This window comes from Oncorhynchus mykiss, chromosome Y (assembly GCF_013265735.2).
Source record: "Oncorhynchus mykiss isolate Arlee chromosome Y, USDA_OmykA_1.1, whole genome shotgun sequence".
Lineage (NCBI taxonomy): Eukaryota > Metazoa > Chordata > Actinopteri > Salmoniformes > Salmonidae > Oncorhynchus > Oncorhynchus mykiss.
The window spans coordinates 35,604,939-35,626,343 of NC_048593.1; the positions used below are offsets into that span (position 1 = coordinate 35,604,939).

At 41.6% G+C, this 21,405-nt stretch overlaps 1 protein-coding gene across 7 annotated transcripts in view; it reads left to right on the top strand.

Moving 5' to 3' along the window:
* The window catches only part of camk2a (calcium/calmodulin-dependent protein kinase II alpha), a 98,541-nt gene that overhangs the window by 48,199 nt on the left and 28,937 nt on the right, over positions 1-21,405 (top strand). For all 7 annotated transcript variants that reach the window (XM_036967563.1, XM_036967564.1, XM_036967562.1 and 4 more), the window contains exons 5-8: positions 319-384; positions 2,913-2,985; positions 4,934-5,036; positions 14,103-14,186. In XM_036967563.1, coding sequence (XP_036823458.1) covers positions 319-384; positions 2,913-2,985; positions 4,934-5,036; positions 14,103-14,186 — 326 coding nt within the window. The remainder of the gene's footprint in view (positions 1-318; positions 385-2,912; positions 2,986-4,933; positions 5,037-14,102; positions 14,187-21,405) is intronic.

Genomic DNA, 21,405 nt, shown 5'->3' on the forward strand with positions numbered 1-21,405 from the left:
AGACAACTGCTTGGTTTTTTCCTTTTCTCACATCAGAAATGTACATTTGAGGTGCCTGTTAGGTTCCATGTCAACACACAGTTTTCTCCCAGTTTTTAAAAATATATTTACAAAAAAATATATGGGTGATTGGAAATGATTCAGACAATTACACTGATGGAAGCCACACTATTTGCAGGTATTAAAGCTGATCTTTGTCAGTGTGTCTCAGTGGCTGATATGGGGGGCATTGGGAAGGAAGTATTTCTCTCACACTGGCTCCATGCTCTGGTGGCCACCTTCATCCTCTTCAGCCTAACAATCCTCTCTCTTCCTCAGAGTGACGGGCGGCGAACTCTTCGAAGACATTGTTGCTCGAGAGTATTACAGTGAGGCTGACGCCAGGTCAGTGGAACCACCTCACAAAACACATGGAATAAACCCAAACACAGATACGTGACAAAGCAATTTAGCGAGTTCACAGTTTTCACTGTGATATGGATTCATTGACTTATACAGAGGTCCCAGCATTCCCAAACCAGGAGAGCATCTAAAGGCATATATATATATACCAGGGGTGGGCAACTCCAGTCCTCGGGAGCCTGATTGATGTCACACTTTTTCTCCATCGCTAGCAAACACATCTGATTAATCAAATGTCATTCTAAACTGAAGATCATGAATAGGTGATTATTGGAGTCAGGTGTGTTTGCTGGAGCTGGGGCAAAACTGTGACACCAATCAGGCCCCTAGAGAGGATGATATTTTCTTTTAATGAGCATGGCCTTATTTATTTGACAGAATGTTGGATAACTGTCATTCACATTACATAATACTCACATTTTCACTATACCCATCATGAGGTTACTACAACCTAGCCTATGAGTGAAAGTTTACAACATAGGTGCACAGGTCGAGATAAATTGAAGTAATCATTGACACATTCAATACCACCTTGCACACTCTTGCCTGCATGTAGCTGATCTAGGATGCAATCATTAGTCCAACAGTTGCAAGTGAGAGTTTCTAATGGACAAAATCCCCCACTTACATGTACAAATGACCTCAACTAACCTGCATCCCTGCACATTGACTCGGTACAGGTACCCCCTCTTGTATATAACCTCATTATTGTTATGTGTTATTTTTAATTTACATTTTTTTTTTTAACTTTGGTTTATTTAGTAAATATTTTCTTAACTCTGTTTTATAAAAACGGCTTTGTTGGTTAAGGGGTTGTAAGTAAACATTTCACCTGTTGTATTCAGTGCATATGACAAATACAATTTGATTGGATGTTCATCCCCATTTCGTTTACATCTGTTTAATTAAGATTTTTTTTTCAACAGAATCAGGAGTATGAATACACCCCTGATCACACGTAAACACAGTTCACTTTCATAGAAGCCACATACAAAAGGCAGGATCTCTTTGATTGTTATATTCCTTCTTGCATCTGTACACTCTCCTCCTCTCACTTTTTTCATTCGCTTGTGGACTTTGCTTGTGGACTTGCAGAACACATCATCTTTCTGTGACCAGGCGAAAAAATGTATTACCGGCGGGCCTCGGTGGCAATATATTGATAAAACCAAAAGCTTACCTTGACTTGGCAGTTCCAGTGTTGGATAGCCATAGCCAGCTAGGTAACATAGCAGCCTTCTCTGTTTGAGCAGGTTGTTTGAGTAGGCTAAACCAGCATTCAGTAGCTAAGTAAGTAAGTCTCTCTTGCTTCTCCTTCATTATGAAGAAATTAATTTGTTAAAAACTTTTCAACTATTGTTTTTCTCTCTCTTTGCGTCAACTACTCACCACATTTTATGCACTTTAGTGCTACAGTAGCTAGGTGTAGCTTATGCTTTCAGTACTAGATTCATTCTCTGATACTTTGATTGGGTGGACAACATGTCAGTTCATGCTGCAAGAGCTCTGATAGGTTGGAGGACGTCTTTCTGAAGTTTCCATAATTACTGTTTAAGTCTATGAAAGTGGGTGAGAACCACGAGCCTCCTAGGTTTTGCATTGAAGTCAATGTACCCAGAGGAGGACGGAAGCTAGCTGTCCTCTGGTTACACCATGGTGCTACCCTACAGAGTGCTGTTGAGGCTACTGTAGACCTTTATTGCAAAACAGTGTGTTTTAATTGATTATTTGGTAATGTGAATATATTTAGTATAGTTTTATCTAAAAAGGATAACTTTTTTAATGTTTCACTATTATTATGACATTGATTGGGGAGGATGGTCCTCCCCTTCCTCCTCTGAGGAGCCTCTACTGATTGTCTAAAGCCTTTCAGTTAAAACTTTGTTGTCATGTCGTCACAGTCAGAGGCCTTTGTTTTGTCTGCAGGTCTGTTATTGGACTGTTCATTTGGATTGAACAGCTTTACCTCCGTAAACCTATTCATGATAGAGTATCTCCCCAATTCACCCAACACCAGCTATGGACTGGGCCATTGCATTGCAGTGACAAAGCAACAGGGCCACAAAACAAATGAATGAACAGAAACAAATGGAAACAGATGGCTGTGGACGTGTAGGAGCGACCTCACATCAATGTACACACTTCGCCCGGGTTTAGCGTGTCAGTCTCTCTATCTCTGCGGACCGGGTTCTCCCTGCTTCACTGCTCCACTGCTTGATTGACAGCTGAGTCTAGTTGCTAATTATCTTCCCACTGACTCCCAGCCAAACATACAAAAACTCATCAGGCTTGGCCCGTGCTACTGTGTTGATCGACAGTTTAGGAAAATGAATGGCCAAATCTAACGCCTCTGTGTGTCTTTGTATTATTCTGGAGGTGCATAAGCCATTTTATCCAAAATGCCGTGTGGATGAATGCTGAAGTGAAGCCCATTTTCAATAGCATTCAATTTAGCCTCTCAAAACTCCCAGCTCACTCAGTCTTTCAGTTTTCTCTCTCTCTTTTCATAGTCATTGTATTCAGCAGATTCTGGAGGCAGTGCTTCATTGTCATCAGATGGGAGTCGTTCACAGAGACCTCAAGGTAAGATTTAATAACAAATAAATTAAAAGACAGACTGCTCATCCATTGCAAGATATCACTTTGATGTCATTGTTATTATCTGATTGATTTGATCAAAAATGGATTTGGATTTAAATTATCTGTACTCTCTTAGAAAATAGGGTTCCTGAAGGGTTCTTCGGAGCAAGGGCCCAGTCCATAGCTGTCCCCATAGGAGAACCCTTTTTTGGTTCCAAGTAGAACCATTTTTGGTTTCAGGTAGAACTCTTTTGGGTTCCATGTGAACCCTCTGTGTAAAGGGTTCTACATGGAACTCAAAAGGGTTTTTACCTTGAACCAAATAGGGTTCTTCAAAGGGTTCTCCTATGGGGACAGCCAAAGAATCCTTTTAGGTTCCAGATAACAACTTTTCTTCTAAGAGTGTAGTCAGAAACTTCAGATCATACATTTGTTGTTATTTTTATTAATTTAAACACATTTCAAACATTCATTTTAGCCATCCAGGCTCTTTTTAATTTGAACCTTGAGGACACATCTATGTAATGTTTGCTCCTCAGGCAGCAGATAACAGGCCAACAGGCCATTCCTCTCTGCCTTGACTAAGGTTGCAAAATTCCACAAACTTTCAATACATTCCCTGGTTTTTCCAAAATCCCGGTTGGAGGATCCCAGAGTCAGGGGGCAATAAGCAGGAAATCTGGAATTCTCCGTCCAGGAGTTCTCGAAAACCAGGGAATTTATTTAAAGTTCCCAGAATTTTGCAACCCTGGCCATGACTTTCAGTGTGATTCACCTGTAGGTATGTGGACAGAATAACAAAAGCTCAATCAAACCAGTCAGAGAATTCAGGGGACATGCTGCTAAACCCGCTTCTGTCATAAGTCATTTCCCCTGCACACAGTTTGATGATTATAAAATAGGCATTCATTTACAGTGCAACCACCATCGATCCACTGTTCTGTTGCCAACTTGCCATGTACAGTACATGTACTCCATATCTCAACGTCAGCTCAAGGGAGTAAAAAACGGAAACAAGCCCTCTCACCATCTCCATCACGTCGGACAGAATTGGCGTGTGCTACAGAATGTCTGCCCTGTTGTAGTGTCAAAGAGGGGCAGATAAATCACAGGTTCCAGTACTGTTTCATTTATTAATACACGTATTCAAGTACCGACTATACACCTACTCATTCAAGGGTTTTTCTTTATTTTTACTATTTTCTACATTGTACAATAATAGTGAAGACATCAAAACTATGAAATAACCCATATGGGATAATGTAGTAACCTAAAAAATGGTTCAGTTACCTCTATATATACCCACACTCTTTCAAAGGTACATTTTTGTTTATTACATCTTTTTCAAAATGTATTTTTTCAAATCTTTCTTACGGACTTCTTCAACACTCACACTGTGATTATCATGCACTAACACATGCTGGTACAACGAGAGACCCTTCTGCCCAACAGATATATGTTCCATTCACATGGTATCACATCTGCCTCCCAGCACCTGGGAACTGAGGGAAGATGAAGTGATAAAATGGATCTGTGTAGGCTGCGATTTTAGGTGTGTGTGTGTGTTTGTGTATGTGCGCCTGTGTGCATTTGTGCGTGTGGTGTGTGTCTGTGTTTATCAGGGGGTGGATAACATCTCATAGCAGCAGCAGTAGAGTGATTGGCGGCAGGAGGTGGGGTGTTCATTCCTCCGTCTGTGTGGGATAGAAGTGGCTTGGTGCTGTATTTATCAGAGCTCTGTCATGCTGCAACCACACAAAGTCATTAACACTATTCAATCTGGCCCAGCCTAGAGTCATGTCTGTCTGCCACCATATCCCTGCTTCTGCTCAGGCCTCCTGTCTCCTTTGGGTGACTGACTGTTGACTGAATGGCTGGTTAACTGGCTGACTAACTGACTGCTGACTGACTGAATGCTGACTTACTAGCTGACCTCTCTCTTTCTACGCAGCCTGAGAACCTTCTGCTGGCCTCCAAGTCCAAGGGAGCTGCAGTGAAGCTGGCAGACTTTGGCCTGGCCATCGAGGTGGAGGGCGAACAACAAGCCTGGTTCGGTAATGGCTGATATGAATCGTAATTACACACACACGCGCACATACACACAATGGAATGCAAATAAAGACTGGCCTCTAAAGCAGGTCGACGTATGCAAGATTTAGGATGTTTAATGTTAATATTTCCACCAGGGAAACAGAGCCTTCAGAGGGAAATCAATCATTCAAAGACTCCTATGGAATCCAATCAAACAAACGTTTTGCATCGAATGTCATCAAAAAAGGAACATTTCCTCTACAGCTATTCCGGAGAAATACCAAAACAAAAACAAAGGGGAAAGTTTACATTAAAAAAAAGATAATCAAGGTAGGAATAACTAGTTTTGTAGTGCCATGACCACCACAGGGCAAAGAGAGCTGTTTACTGCTTGTTTTATTTATGAATTCCATTGCCACCAGAAATAGAAATACCACAGCCCCGTCCAGCCTCATTAGTAGTGAGGCCTGCAGTGTAAAAACATATTGTTTGAGTAGGTTCCACACAGCTCATTTTCCCTCACTCTGACTGCTCTAACTAACCTAACTGACTGACTGGTATAACTAACCCAAATGACTGGTCTAACTAACCAGTCAGACTGACTGGTCTAACTAACCTAGCTGACTGACTGGTCTAACTAATCAGTCAGGCTGACTGGTCTAACTAACCAGTCAGACTGACTGGTCTAACTAACCAGCCAGACTGACTGGTTTAACTAATCTAACTGACCTACTGGTCTAACTAACCAGTCAGACTGACTGGTCTAACTAACCTAACTGACTGACTGGTTTAACTAACCTAGTTGTGGTAGTAGTGGTCAATAGTTATGAGGTTCAGTAGTTGTGGTCAAAAGTTGTTCGGATATGGTTAGTAGTTAAATGTGTGATCAGAAGTTGTATGGTCAGAAGTTGTGTTGTTGTTGTATGTAATTGTGTGGTTGAGGTCAGGAGTTGTGTGGTTGTGGACACTAGATGTGGTCAGAATTTGTTTGATTGCGATCAGAAGTTATGTGGTTGAGGTATGTCATTGTGTGGTTGTGGTCACTAGATGTGGTCAGAAGTTGTGTGGTTGAGGTCAGACGTTGTGTGGTTGAGAACGGAAGTTGGTTCAATAGTTATGTGGTTCAGTAGTTGTGTGGTTGTGGTAAAAAAAAAAGTTGTGTGGATATGGTAAGTAGTTACAGTGCCTTGCGAAAGTATTCGGCCCCCTTGAACTTTGCAACCTTTTGCCACATTTCAGGCTTCAAACATAAAGATATAAAACTGTATTTTTTTGTGAAGAATCAACAACAAGTGGGACACAATCATGAAGTGGAACGACATTTATTGGATATTTCAAACTTTTTTAACAAACCAAAAACTGAAAAATTGGGCGTGCAAAATTATTCAGCCCCTTTACTTTCAGTGCAGCAAACTCTCTCCAGAAGTTCAGTGAGGATCTCTGAATGATCCAATGTTGACCTAAATGACTAATGATGATAAATACAATCCACCTGTGTGTAATCAAGTCTCCGTATAAATGCACCTGCACTGTGATAGTCTCAGAGGTCCGTCAAAAGCGCAGAGAGCATCATGAAGAACAAGGAACACACCAGGCAGGTCCGAGATACTGTTGTGAAGAAGTTTAAAGCCGGATTTGGATACAAAAATATTTCCCAAGCTTTAAACATCCCAAGGAGCACTGTGCAAGCGATAATATTGAAATGGAAGGAGTATCAGACCACTGCAAATCTACCAAGACCTGACCGTCCCTCTAAACTTTCAGCTCATACAAGGAGAAGACTGATCAGAGATGCAGCCAAGAGGCCCATGATCACTCTGGATGAACTGCAGAGATCTACAGCTGAGGTGGGAGACTCTGTCCATAGGACAACAATCAGTCGTATATTGCACAAATCTGGCCTTTATGGAAGAGTGGCAAGAAGAAAGCCATTTCTTAAAGATATCCTTAAAAAGTGTTGTTTAAAGTTTGCCACAAGCCACCTGGGAGACACACCAAACATGTGGAAGAAGGTGCTCTGGTCACATGAAACCAAAATTGAACTTTTTGGCAACAATGCAAAACGTTATGTTTGGTGTAAAAGCAACACAGCTGAACACACCATACCCACTGTCAAACATGGTGGTGGCAGCATCATGGTTTGGGCCTGCTTTTCTTCAGCAGGGACAGGGAAGATGGTTAAAATTGATGGGAAGATGGATGGAGCCAAATACGGGCCCATTCTGGAAGAAAACCTGATGGAGTCTGCAAAAGACCTGAGACTGGGACGGAGATTTGTCTTCCAACAAGACAATGATCCAAAACATAAAGCAAAATCTACAATGGAATGGTTCAAAAATAAACATATCCAGGTGTTAGAATGGCCAAGTCAAAGTCCAGACCTGAATCCAATCGAGAATCTGTGGAAAGAACTGAAAACTGCTGTTCACAAATGCTCTCCATCCAACCTCACTGAGCTCGAGCTGTTTTGCAAGGAGGAATGGGAAAAAATTTCAGTCTCTCAATGTGCAAAACTGATAGAGACATACCCCAAGCGACTTACAGCTGTAATCGCAGCAAAAGGTGGCGCTACAAAGTATTAACTTAAGGGGGCTAAATAATTTTGCACGCCCAATTTTTCAGTTTTTGATTTGTTAAAAAAGTTTAAAATATCCAATAACTGTCGTTCCACTTCATGATTGTGTCCCACTTGTTGTTGATTCTTTACAAAAAATACAGTTTTATATCTTTATGTTTGAAGCCTGAAATGTGGCAAAAGGTCGCAAAGTTCAAGGGGGCCGAATACTTTCACAAGGCACTGTAGATGTGCGATCAAAAGTTGTTTGGTCAGAAGTTGTGTGGTTGTGGTATGTAATTGTGTGGTTGTGGTCACTAGATATGGTCAGAAGTTGTGCAGTTGAGGTCAGAAGTTGTGTGGTTGCGGTCAGAAGTTGTGTGGTTGAGGTATGGAATTGTGTGGTTGTGTTCAGAAGTTGTGCAGTTGAGGTCAGAAGTTGTACGGTTTGATGTCAGAAGTTGTGTGGTTGCTGTCAGAAGTTGTGCAGTTGAGGTCAGAAGTTGTGTGGTTGAGGTATGGAATTGTGTGGTTGTGTTCAGAAGTTGTGCAGTTGAGGTCAGAAGTTGTACGGTTTGATGTCAGAAGTTGTGTGGTTGCTGTCAGAAGTTGTGCAGTTGAGGTCAGAAGTTGTGTGGTTGCTGTCAGAAGTTGTGCAGTTGAGGTCAGAAGTTGTGTGGTTGCTGTCAGAAGTTGTACGGTTGTGATATGTAATTGTGTGGTTGTTGCCACCGGAAAGGGTAAGCAGTTGTGTGGTTGCTGTCAGAAGTTGTAAAGTTGTGGTATGTAATAGCATTAGTGGTCAAAACGGCAGCTGTTTGGGAAAGTTTGAAAAACACGTGGTAATGCAGTTACAAAAACAGCTGTACTGTAAGTTCCGTATGGAATATTTTGATTCCACACACAGCTATGAATAGCGGAGAAGTAGCTGAATATCCCATACGCTCTAACTTTTTGTCTAACTTGTTGCAGGAGTGGTCAAAACGGACGTTGATTGCCAAAATGTTACAGAAAATGATGTTGATGCGGTTACTTAAACTGCTGTAACTTTTGATGCAAATATTATTCGTCCAAACTCCAGATTTGAGTAGACTGACTTTTATCCAGCCAATCACATGAGCCCCTGGGATAGGAGCTCTACCGTAACCAGGAGGGAAGTCTCTCTTTGCTGTCCCAATCGCTCTGCTGTCCCAATCTCTCTGCTGGCCCAAGCAAAATGGCGCCAACAGAGATGGTCGCCTCACTTCAGGTCCTTAGGAAACCATGCAGTTATTTGTTTTTTTAATGTATTATTTCCGACATTGTTAGCCCAGAAAATCTCAAGTGTTATTACATACAGCCGGGAATATCTATTGGATATAAAAGTGATGTCAACTTACCAACATTACGACCAGGAATACGTACTTTCTGAAGAGGATCCTTTGTTCGGATCTTCACCCTGGACATGGGCTCTTATCCCAGAGCCAGGGGCCCAAAACAACGCGGTCACCTCAGGAGAGGCAGAAGGAGTGGCCTACTGGTCAGACTCAGAAGACGAGCACATCATCCACTGCTTCCGAGCATATTACTCGTCAATGTCCAATCTCTAGATAACAAGGTCGACGAAATTAGTGCATGAGTTGCCTTCCAGAGAGACATCAGAGATTGTAACATTCTCTGTTTCATGGAAACATGGCTCACTCGGGATATGTTGTCAGACCCCGCGCCGACAGAAACAAACATCTCTCTGGTAAGAAGAAGGGTGGGGGTGTATGCCTTATGATTAACGACTCATGGTGTAATCACAACAACATACAAGAACTCAGCTCCTTTTGTTCACCTGACCTAGAATTCCTTACAATCAAATGCCGACCACATTATCTTCCAAGAGAATTCTCTTCGATTACAGTAATGAGATACCTCATCGGCCCTGAAAGAACTTCACTGGACTCTATGTAAACTGGAAACCATACATCCTGAGGGTGCATTTATTGTAGCTGGGGATTTTAACAAAGCTAACCTGAAAACAAGACTTCCTAATGTCGTGTCTTTGGCTATGCCAGATTACGTGATATGACATGTTTTTCTATAAAATAGTTTCTCTGTAATTGATATTACCTGATTGAGCTAATCAGGTGAATGTAATTAACTAGAAAGTCGGGGCACCATGGAAGAATGTTTATAGAGCTGTTGTCTTCCGAATAAACTCTTAAAGACCTGATAATCTTTTACATGAATTCTAAATTCTATCAGCATATTGAATGCGCGACACGAGCTGGTAGCATTCTGGATCATTGCTACACTAACTTCCGCGATGCATACAAAGCCCTCCCCTGTCCTGCCTTTGGGCAAATCTGACCATAACTCCATTTTGTTGCTCCCAGCCTATAGACAGAAACTAAAACAGGAAACGCCCGTGCTCAGGTCTATACAACGCTGGTCTGACCAATCAACGCTTTGAGATTGCTTCGATCACGTGGACTGGGATATGTTCTGGATAATCTCAGACATTAACATTGATGTCTTCGGTGACTCTGTGAGCGAGCTTATTAGCAAGTGCATCGGAGATGTTGTATCCACTGTGACTATTTAAACCTTTCCTAACCAGAGAACGTGGATTGATGGCAGAATTTGTGCAAAAATGAAGCATGAACCACCGCTTTTAATCATGGGAAGGCGACTGGAAACATGACCAAATACAAACAGTGCAGCTATTCCCTCTGCAAGGCAATCAAACAAGCAAAGCGTCAGTAAAGAGACAAAGTAGAGTCTCAATTCAATGGCTCAAACACAAGACGTATGTGGCAGGGTCTACAGACAATCACGGATTACAAAAAGAAAACCAGCCCCGTTGCGAACATCAACGTCTTGCTCCCAGACGAATTAAACAACGTCTTTACTCGTTTTGAGGACAATACAGTGCCACTGACACGGCCTGCTACCAAAGCCTGTGGGCTCTCCTTCTCCATGTGAGTAAAATATTTAAACGTGTTAACCCTCGCAAGGCTGCTGGCTCAGATGGCATCCCTAGCCACGCTACTGGAGCATACGCAGACCAGCTGGCTGGTGTGTTTACGGACATATTCAATCAATCCCTATCCCAGTCTGTTGTCCCCACATGCTTCAAGATGGCCACCATTGTTCCTGTTCCCGAGAAAGCTAAGTTGACTGAACTAAATGACTATCACCCCGTTGCCCTCACTTCTGTCATCATGAAGGGCTTTGAGAGACTAGTCAAGGATCATATTTTTATTTGTATTTTTTATTTCACCTTTCACCAGGTAGGCTCATTGAGATCAAGTTCTAATTTGCAACTGCGACCTGTCCAAGATAAAGCATAGCAGTTCGACACATACAACAGCACAGGGTTACACATGGAATAAAGAAAACATAGTCAATAATACAGTAGGAACAAAAAAAGTCTATATACAGTGAGTGCAAATGAGGTAAGATAAGGGAGTTAAGGCAATAAACAGGCCATGGTGGCGAAGCAATTACAATATAGCAATTATACTCTGGAATGGTAGATGTGCAGAAGATGAATGTGCAAGTAGAGATACTGGGTTGCGAAGGAGCAAATAAATACAGTATGGGGATGAGGTAGTTGGATGGGGTGTTTACAAATTGTCTATGTACAGGTGCAGTGATTTGTGAGCTGCTCTGACAGCTGGTGCTTAAAGCTAGTGAGGGAGATATGAGTCTCCAGCTTCAGTAATTTTTGCAGTTCGTTCCAGTCATTGGCAGCATAGAACTGGAAGGAAAGGCGGCCAAAGGAGGAATTGGCTTTGGGGGTGACCAGTGAGATATACTTGCTGGAGCGCGTATCACCACAAACCTTCCTGATACCCTAGACCCACTCCAATTTGCTTACCGCTGCAATAGGTCCACTGATGATGCAATCGCCATCACACTGCACACTGCCCTATCCCATCTGGACAAGAGGAATACCTATGTAAGAATGCTGTTCATTGACTACAGTTCAGCATTTAACACCATAGTACCCTGGGTCTCGACCCCGCTCTGTGCAACTGGGTCCTGTACTTTCTGACGGGCCGCTGCTGGATGGTGAAGGTAGGAAACAACATCTCCACCCTGCTGATCCTCAACACTGGGGCCCCACAAGGGTGCGTTCTCAGCCCTCTACTGTACTCCCTGTTCACCCCTGACTGCGTGGCCATGCACGCTTCCAACTCAATCATCTATTTTGACACGACAGTGATTGGCCCGATTACCAACAACGACAAGACGGCCTACAAGGAGGAGTTGAGGGCCATCTGAGTGTGGTGTCAGGAAAACAACCTATCACTCAACATCAACAAAACAAAGGAGATGATTGTGGACTTCAGGAAACGATGTGGATGGGGGGAGCAGTAGTGGAGAACGTGAAAAGTTTGAAGTTACTCGGCATACACATCACAAACAAACTGAAATGGTACACCCACACAGACAGTGTGGTGAAGAACTGTACTCTTCACATGATGCTTTATCATTTCCTTAATGAAAATGAGTCTAGATATTTCAACCTGTCCTTTGTTCACAGTGCGTATAACCCCTGGCTGGTTCCCTTGGTTTGGAGAATAAACCTCAGGAGGCTGAAGAAATTTGGCTTCTCACCTAAAACACTCACAAACTTTTACAGGTGCATAATCGAGAGCATGCTGTCGGACTCTATCACCGCCTGGTACCTCAACCGCAAGGCTCTCCAGAGGGTAGTGAGGTATGCACAACGCATCACTGGGGATAACTACTTGCCCTCCAGGACACATACAGCACCCAATGTCACAGGAAGGCCAAAAAGATCATCAAGGACAACAATCACCCGAGCCACTGCCTGTTCACCCCGCTATCATCCAGAAGGCGAGGTCAGTACAGGTGCATCAAAGCAGGGACCGAGAGACTGAAAAACAGCTTCTATCTCAAGGCCATCAGACTGTTAAACAGCCATCATTAACATAGAGAGGCTGCTGCCAACATACAGACTCAAATCTCTGGCCACTAATAATGTTTACATATTATATTACTCATCTCATATGTATACTGTACTCTATACCATCTACTGCATCTTTCCTGGCCATCGCATGGCCATCGCTCATCCATATATTTTTATGTGCATATTCTTAATCATCCCTTTACATTTGTGTGTATAAGGTAGTTGTGAATTTGTTAGATTACCTGTTAGATATTACTGTATGGTCGGAACTAGAAGCACAAACCATTCGCTACACTCGCATTAACATCTGCTAATCATGGGTATGTGACAAATAAAATTTGATTTGATTTGATCTCTCTGCTGACCCAATCTCTCTGCCGGCCCAATCTCTGCTGTGGTTTTCCATGCCTGTCTGAGGATGTGCTCAGTAATTTAATAAATATGTTTAAAAAATATATATATTGAATATGTTAAAGTGCATTTCTCACACCCAAGGTGTAAAAGTGTTTGTACAAAAAAAAAAAAACGCAACATAGAACACAGAACAACATTGAACAACATAGACAACAACCCAAGCTATATACAGGTGTCGACAGATCCAGAGGACATGAGAACAGAATTAACAGAGGAGTTGGAAAGCTTTTCTGAACAGCACAGTCTTGTCACCCATAGTTTTGAGTCTGCTGCGTGGCTCACAGTACCTTCGATGTTTCACCAGCCTGCCCTTTGGCTACGCTGAAAAACACATGGAGCTGAATCAAACATATGTTTTAAAACTAGGGAACTAGGAATGTCTTTTAGAATTCAGCTCCCTTTTAATGAGCCAGAGGACACGTATCCAATATGCACAGTTCATTTTTACAGACACCTCTCTTAGATCAGGATGATTTTTCTAAAGTGTTTTGGGGAATGCCTGGCTGGCTATTTTCCCTCAGGACAGCTGGTGTAGCTGCCACACCCAGCTCCACTGGTCATTATAATTATACTGTACTCTTCACATGACACTTTATCATTTCCTTGACGAAAATGAGTCTGGATTTTTCAACCTGTCCTTTGTTCACAGTGCGTAAAACCCCAGGCTGGTTCCCTGGGTCTGGAGAATAAATGGAACAATGCATTCTTCTTCTTTGTCAGATGATTGATATATAATCCATTTGTCCACATAACAAGGCTGGAACATGAGAAGATGTGGTGAATCGTTGAAAACAACAGTAAAATAAAGTCTCATCACTCCTCAGAAAGAATTAATGACCAGACTTAGCACAGTGACAGCCTGTCTGGTCAGGGTAGGTAATACGCATATGGACCTCACACCTCAAATGAAGCTCTATTGAGGGAAATGTGAGGCAGGCGGGACCAGGAACATGTGTATAATGTTATTACTCTCTACATTCCGGGGAATTTAAAAAAATGTTTTTATTTATTTATTTTACCTTTATTTAACTAGGCAAGTCAGTTAAGAACAAATTCTTATTTTCAATGACGGCCTAGGAACAGTGGGTTAACTGCCTGTTCAGTGGAAAATGCATCTAGACATTGTTTCCCATTGCTTGTTGCCTAGCATTTGATTTTCAATAGAGCTGTGTTATCTGTGACTCACTGCCCCTCTGTCTGGATGTGATGCAGGCTTTGCAGGGACACCTGGTTACCTGTCTCCTGAGGTCCTGAGGAAGGACCCATATGGCAAAGCTGTGGACCTGTGGGCTTGCGGTAAGCAGGATGACTTTCAGACATCCACCTCTTTCCTTGTTTGTTTCTGTCTACATCTACTGTAAGTTGCTGCTGCCTAAAGAAAACATGATATAGTCTTCACACCTGGTGTGATGCGTTTCCTTGTTTCTTCATCTCAAGCTTTATGTTTTCTCATTTGGCCAGACAGGGGATTGCTTCAGAGCCTAACCTACTAGAGTTGTGCTGACACAAAACCTGCCCGCCTCAATGTCACAGATGATTTAGTGCACCAGTTTATTTATGGGGTCTGTTTCATCCAAAGGTGCATTGATGAGTCTGTTTCATTCAAAGGTGCATAGATGAGCTCTCAGTCAGAGAAGACAAGGCAGCAGTGTGTCGATCTGATCATAGCTCTCTCTCTATGTCTATATGCATACAGTACCATGGGCCTCAGTACCACAGGCCTCAATACCGCAGGCCTCAATGCCACTGGCCTCAGTACTACGGGCCTCATTACCACGGGCCACAGTACCACAGGTCTCAGTACCACGGGGCTCATTACCACGGGCCACAGTACCACCGGCCTCAGTACCACGGGCCTCAATACCACGGGCCTCAATATCACGGGCCACAGTACCACAGGCCTCAATACCACGGGCCACAGTACCACAGGTCTCATTACCACGGGCCACAGTACCACCGGCCTCAGTACCACGGGCCTCAATACCACGGGCCTCAATATCACGGGCCACAGTACTATGCGCCTCAGTACCACAGGCCTCTGTGTCAACAAGGTGGCAGAATGAATCTGCTAGACATCCTCTTGCTAGTCTGATGCATGGACAACTCTTACCTAGAACATAGTATGTACAGTATATATAGTGTACATTATAGTATTGGAAAGAGTATGTGCTTTTAATGTTTTGTACGCTCAGTGTATATCTACATCATATGAATAATATATAAATCATTATATTGACAATATTTAGTAGTACAGCCTCTTTTCACATTGAGTTGAATAGCTGCTCTTCAGCTCGGCTGGATTCAGCCGTTTAACCCGGTTTGGTTAGATTTCTTTTCAAACTTATTGACGTTTCAAGCTATCACTCTGTGCACATTGGTCTTTTGAAGCGGGAGAAGCTCATTGCTATGCACAGCTGTATTTCACTGCCTTTTGATATGGGCTTTGTGCTGCTGCTCCCCTTGAGATGTGTGTGGGCTTCATGGCCGATGGGTCTGTGAGCCTGGCAGGCTTCGCAGCAGTGAGATGAATTCACAAGAGACATAAGGTTGAGGGCTGAGGGGGGCGACAATGTGGGCAGGCGATAGTGGGCAGGAGTTCATTCTCAGACTTCTAACGTCCTGACATGGAGCTGGATCTATGTGTGCACATAACTGTGTTTATTGTTAACCCCACAGAGAGACCTTTCACCCAGAGAGAGGGAGTTCTCAGTGGTGGTGGTACATACAAGACACACACAAGCTAGCACACACACACACACACACACACACACACACACACACACACACACACACACACACACACACTACTCCCTAGTGAGCGATCAAGATTCAGCACTATCAATTACTGCAGCACCTTTTCTTTTCGTCAAAGATAGAGAGATTTTCAGTATGTACTTTATGCTAGTTCATTCTTAAGTAACTAGAGTGCTGTGTTGTGTTGCCAGGTGTGACAGTCTTCTATTGTATAGTGATGTATAACATACTGTATGTGTTGCCAGGTGTGACAGCCTTCTATTATATAGTGATGTATAACATACTGTATGTGTTGCCAGGTGTGACAGTCTTCTATTGTATAGTGATGTATAACATCTGTGTTGCCAGGTGTGACAGTCTTCTATTGTATAGTGATGTAATAATACATCTGTGTTGCCAGGTGTGACAGCCTTCTATTGTATAGTGATGTATAACATACTGTATGTGTTGCCAGGTGTGACAGCCTTCTATTGTATAGTGATGTATAACATACTGTATGTGTTGCCAGGTGTGACAGCCTTCTATTGTATAGTGATGTATAACATACTGTATGTGTTGCCAGGTGTGACAGCCTTCTATTGTATAGTGATGTATAACATCTGTGTTGCCAGGTGTGACAGTCTTCTATTGTATAGTGATGTATAACATACTGTATGTGTTGCCAGGTGTGACAGCCTTCTATTATATAGTGATGTATAACATACTGTATGTGTTGCCAGGTGTGACAGTCTTCTATTGTATAGTGATGTATAACATCTGTGTTGCCAGGTGTGACAGCCTTCTATTGTATAGTGATGTATAACATCTGTGTTGCCAGGTGTGACAGCCTTCTATTGTATAGTGATGTATAACATACTGTATGTGTTGCCAGGTGTGACAGCCTTCTATTATATAGTGATGTATAACATACTGTATGTGTTGCCAGGTGTGACAGCCTTCTATTGTATAGTGATGTATAACATCTGTGTTGCCAGGTGTGACAGTCTTCTATTGTATAGTGATGTATAACATCTGTGTTGCCAGGTGTGACAGCCTTCTATTGTATAGTGATGTATAACATACTGTATGTGTTGCCAGGTGTGACAGCCTTCTATTGTATAGTGATGTATAACATCTGTGTTGCCAGGTGTGACAGTCTTCTATTGTATAGTGATGTATAACATCTGTGTTGCCAGGTGTGACAGCCTTCTATTGTATAGTGATGTATAACATCTGTGTTGCCAGGTGTGACAGCCTTCTATTATATAGTGATGTATAACATACTGTATGTGTTGCCAGGTGTGACAGCCTTCTATTGTATAGTGATGTATAACATCTGTGTTGCCAGGTGTGACAGTCTTCTATTGTATAGTGATGTATAACATACTGTATGTGTTGCCAGGTGTGACAGCCTTCTATTATATAGTGATGTATAACATACTGTATGTGTTGCCAGGTGTGAAAGTCTTCTATTGTATAGTGATGTATAACATACTGTATGTGTTGCCAGGTGTGACAGCCTTCTATTGTATAGTGATGTATAACATACTGTATGTGTTGCCAGGTGTGACAGCCTTCTATTGTATAGTGATGTATAACATACTGTATGTGTTGCCAGGTGTGACAGCCTTCTATTGTATAGTGATGTATAACATACTGTATGTGTTGCCAGGTGTGACAGCCTTCTATTGTATAGTGATGTATAACATACTGTATGTGTTGCCAGGTGTGACAGCCTTCTATTGTATAGTGATGTATAACATCTGTGTTGCCAGGTGTGACAGCCTTCTATTGTATAGTGATGTATAACATACTGTATGTGTTGCCAGGTGTGACAGTCTTCTATTGTATAGTGATGTATAACATACTGTATGTGTTGCCAGGTGTGACAGTCTTCTATTGTATAGTGATGTATAACATACTGTATGTGTTGCCAGGTGTGACAGCCTTCTATTATATAGTGATGTAATAATACATCTGTGTTGCCAGGTGTGACAGTCTTCTATTGTATAGTGATGTATAACATACTGTATGTGTTGCCAGGTGTGACAGTCTTCTATTGTATAGTGATGTATAACATACTGTATGTGTTGCCAGGTGTGAAAGTCTTCTATTGTATAGTGATGTATAACATACTGTATGTGTTGCCAGGTGTGACAGCCTTCTATTGTATAGTGATGTATAACATACTGTATGTGTTGCCAGGTGTGAAAGTCTTCTATTGTATAGTGATGTATAACATACTGTATGTGTTGCCAGGTGTGACAGCCTTCTATTGTATAGTGATGTATAACATACTGTATGTGTTGCCAGGTGTGACAGTCTTCTATTATATAGTGATGTATAACATACTGTATGTGTTGCCAGGTGTGACAGCCTTCTATTGTATAGTGATGTATAACATACTGTATGTGTTGCCAGGTGTGACAGTCTTCTATTGTATAGTGATGTATAACATACTGTATGTGTTGCCAGGTGTGACAGTCTTCTATTGTATAGTGATGTATAACATACTGTATGTGTTGCCAGGTGTGAAAGTCTTCTATTATATAGTGATGTATAACATCTGTGTTGCCAGGTGTGACAGCCTTCTATTGTATAGTGATGTATAACATACTGTATGTGTTGCCAGGTGTGACAGCCTTCTATTATATAGTGATGTATAACATACTGTATGTGTTGCCAGGTGTGAAAGTCTTCTATTGTATAGTGATGTATAACATACTGTATGTGTTGCCAGGTGTGACAGCCTTCTATTGTATAGTGATGTATAACATACTGTATGTGTTGCCAGGTGTGACAGCCTTCTATTGTATAGTGATGTATAACATACTGTATGTGTTGCCAGGTGTGAAAGTCTTCTATTGTATAGTGATGTATAACATACTGTATGTGTTGCCAGGTGTGACAGCCTTCTATTGTATAGTGATGTATAACATACTGTATGTGTTGCCAGGTGTGACAGCCTTCTATTGTATAGTGATGTATAACATACTGTATGTGTTGCCAGGTGTGACAGTCTTCTATTATATAGTGATGTATAACATACTGTATGTGTTGCCAGGTGTGACAGCCTTCTATTGTATAGTGATGTATAACATCTGTGTTGCCAGGTGTGACAGCCTTCTATTGTATAGTGATGTATAACATACTGTATGTGTTGCCAGGTGTGACAGCCTTCTATTGTATAGTGATGTATAACATACTGTATGTGTTGCCAGGTGTGACAGTCTTCTATTGTATAGTGATGTATAACATACTGTATGTGTTGCCAGGTGTGACAGTCTTCTATTATATAGTGATGTATAACATACTGTATGTGTTGCCAGGTGTGACAGCCTTCTATTATATAGTGATGTATAACATACTGTATGTGTTGCCAGGTGTGACAGTCTTCTATTATATAGTGATGTATAACATACTGTATGTGTTGCCAGGTGTGACAGTCTTCTATTGTATAGTGATGTATAACATACTGTATGTGTTGCCAGGTGTGACAGTCTTCTATTATATAGTGATGTATAACATACTGTATGTGTTGCCAGGTGTGACAGCCTTCTATTGTATAGTGATGTATAACATACTGTATGTGTTGCCAGGTGTGAAAGTCTTCTATTGTATAGTGATGTATAACATACTGTATGTGTTGCCAGGTGTGACAGCCTTCTATTGTATAGTGATGTATGACGTCTGTGTTGCCAGGTGTGACAGCCTTCTATTGTATAGTGATGTATGACGTCTGTGTTGCCAGGTGTGACAGCCTTCTATTGTATAGTGATGTATAACATACTGTATGTGTTGCCAGGTGTGACAGCCTTCTATTGTATAGTGATGTATAACATACTGTATGTGTTGCCAGGTGTGACAGCCTTCTATTGTATAGTGATGTATAACATACTGTATGTGTTGCCAGGTGTGACAGCCTTCTATTGTATAGTGATGTAATAATACATCTGTGTTGCCAGGTGTGACAGCCTTCTATTATATAGTGATGTATAACATACTGTATGTGTTGCCAGGTGTGACAGCCTTCTATTGTATAGTGATGTATAACATACTGTATGTGTTGCCAGGTGTGACAGTCTTCTATTGTATAGTGATGTATAACATCTGTGTTGCCAGGTGTGACAGCCTTCTATTGTATAGTGATGTATAACATCTGTGTTGCCAGGTGTGACAGCCTTCTATTGTATAGTGATGTATAACATACTGTATGTGTTGCCAGGTGTGACAGTCTTCTATTGTATAGTGATGTATAACATACTGTATGTGTTGCCAGGTGTGACAGCCTTCTATTGTATAGTGATGTATAACATACTGTATGTGTTGCCAGGTGTGACAGCCTTCTATTGTATAGTGATGTAATAATACATCTGTGTTGCCAGGTGTGACAGCCTTCTATTATATAGTGATGTATAACATACTGTATGTGTTGCCAGGTGTGACAGCCTTCTATTGTATAGTGATGTATAACATACTGTATGTGTTGCCAGGTGTGACAGTCTTCTATTGTATAGTGATGTATAACATCTGTGTTGCCAGGTGTGACAGCCTTCTATTGTATAGTGATGTATAACATCTGTGTTGCCAGGTGTGACAGCCTTCTATTGTATAGTGATGTATAACATACTGTATGTGTTGCCAGGTGTGACAGTCTTCTATTGTATAGTGATGTATAACATACTGTATGTGTTGCCAGGTGTGACAGCCTTCTATTATATAGTGATGTATAACATCTGTGTTGCCAGGTGTGACAGTCTTCTATTATATAGTGATGTATAACATACTGTATGTGTTGCCAGGTGTGACAGCCTTCTATTATATAGTGATGTATAACATACTGTATGTGTTGCCAGGTGTGACAGCCTTCTATTGTATAGTGATGTATAACATACTGTATGTGTTGCCAGGTGTGACAGTCTTCTATTGTATAGTGATGTATAACATCTGTGTTGCCAGGTGTGACAGCCTTCTATTGTATAGTGATGTATAACATACTGTATGTGTTGCCAGGTGTGACAGCCTTCTATTATATAGTGAAGTATAACATACTGTATGTGTTGCCAGGTGTGACAGCCTTCTATTGTATAGTGATGTATAACATCTGTGTTGCCAGGTGTGACAGCCTTCTATTGTATAGTGATGTATAACATACTGTATGTGTTGCCAGGTGTGACAGTCTTCTATTGTATAGTGATGTATAACATACTGTATGTGTTGCCAGGTGTGACAGCCTTCTATTATATAGTGATGTAATAATACATCTGTGTTGCCAGGTGTGACAGCCTTCTATTGTATAGTGATGTATAACATACTGTATGTGTTGCCAGGTGTGACAGTCTTCTATTATATAGTGATGTATAACATACTGTATGTGTTGCCAGGTGTGACAGTCTTCTATTGTATAGTGATGTATAACATACTGTATGTGTTGCCAGGTGTGACAGCCTTCTATTATATAGTGATGTATAACATACTGTATGTGTTGCCAGGTGTGACAGCCTTCTATTGTATAGTGATGTATAACATACTGTATGTGTTGCCAGGTGTGACAGTCTTCTATTGTATAGTGATGTATAACATACTGTATGTGTTGCCAGGTGTGACAGTCTTCTATTGTATAGTGATGTATAACATCTGTGTTGCCAGGTGTGACAGTCTTCTATTGTATAGTGATGTATAACATACTGTATGTGTTGCCAGGTGTGAAAGTCTTCTATTATATAGTGATGTATAACATACTGTATGTGTTGCCAGGTGTGACAGCCTTCTATTATATAGT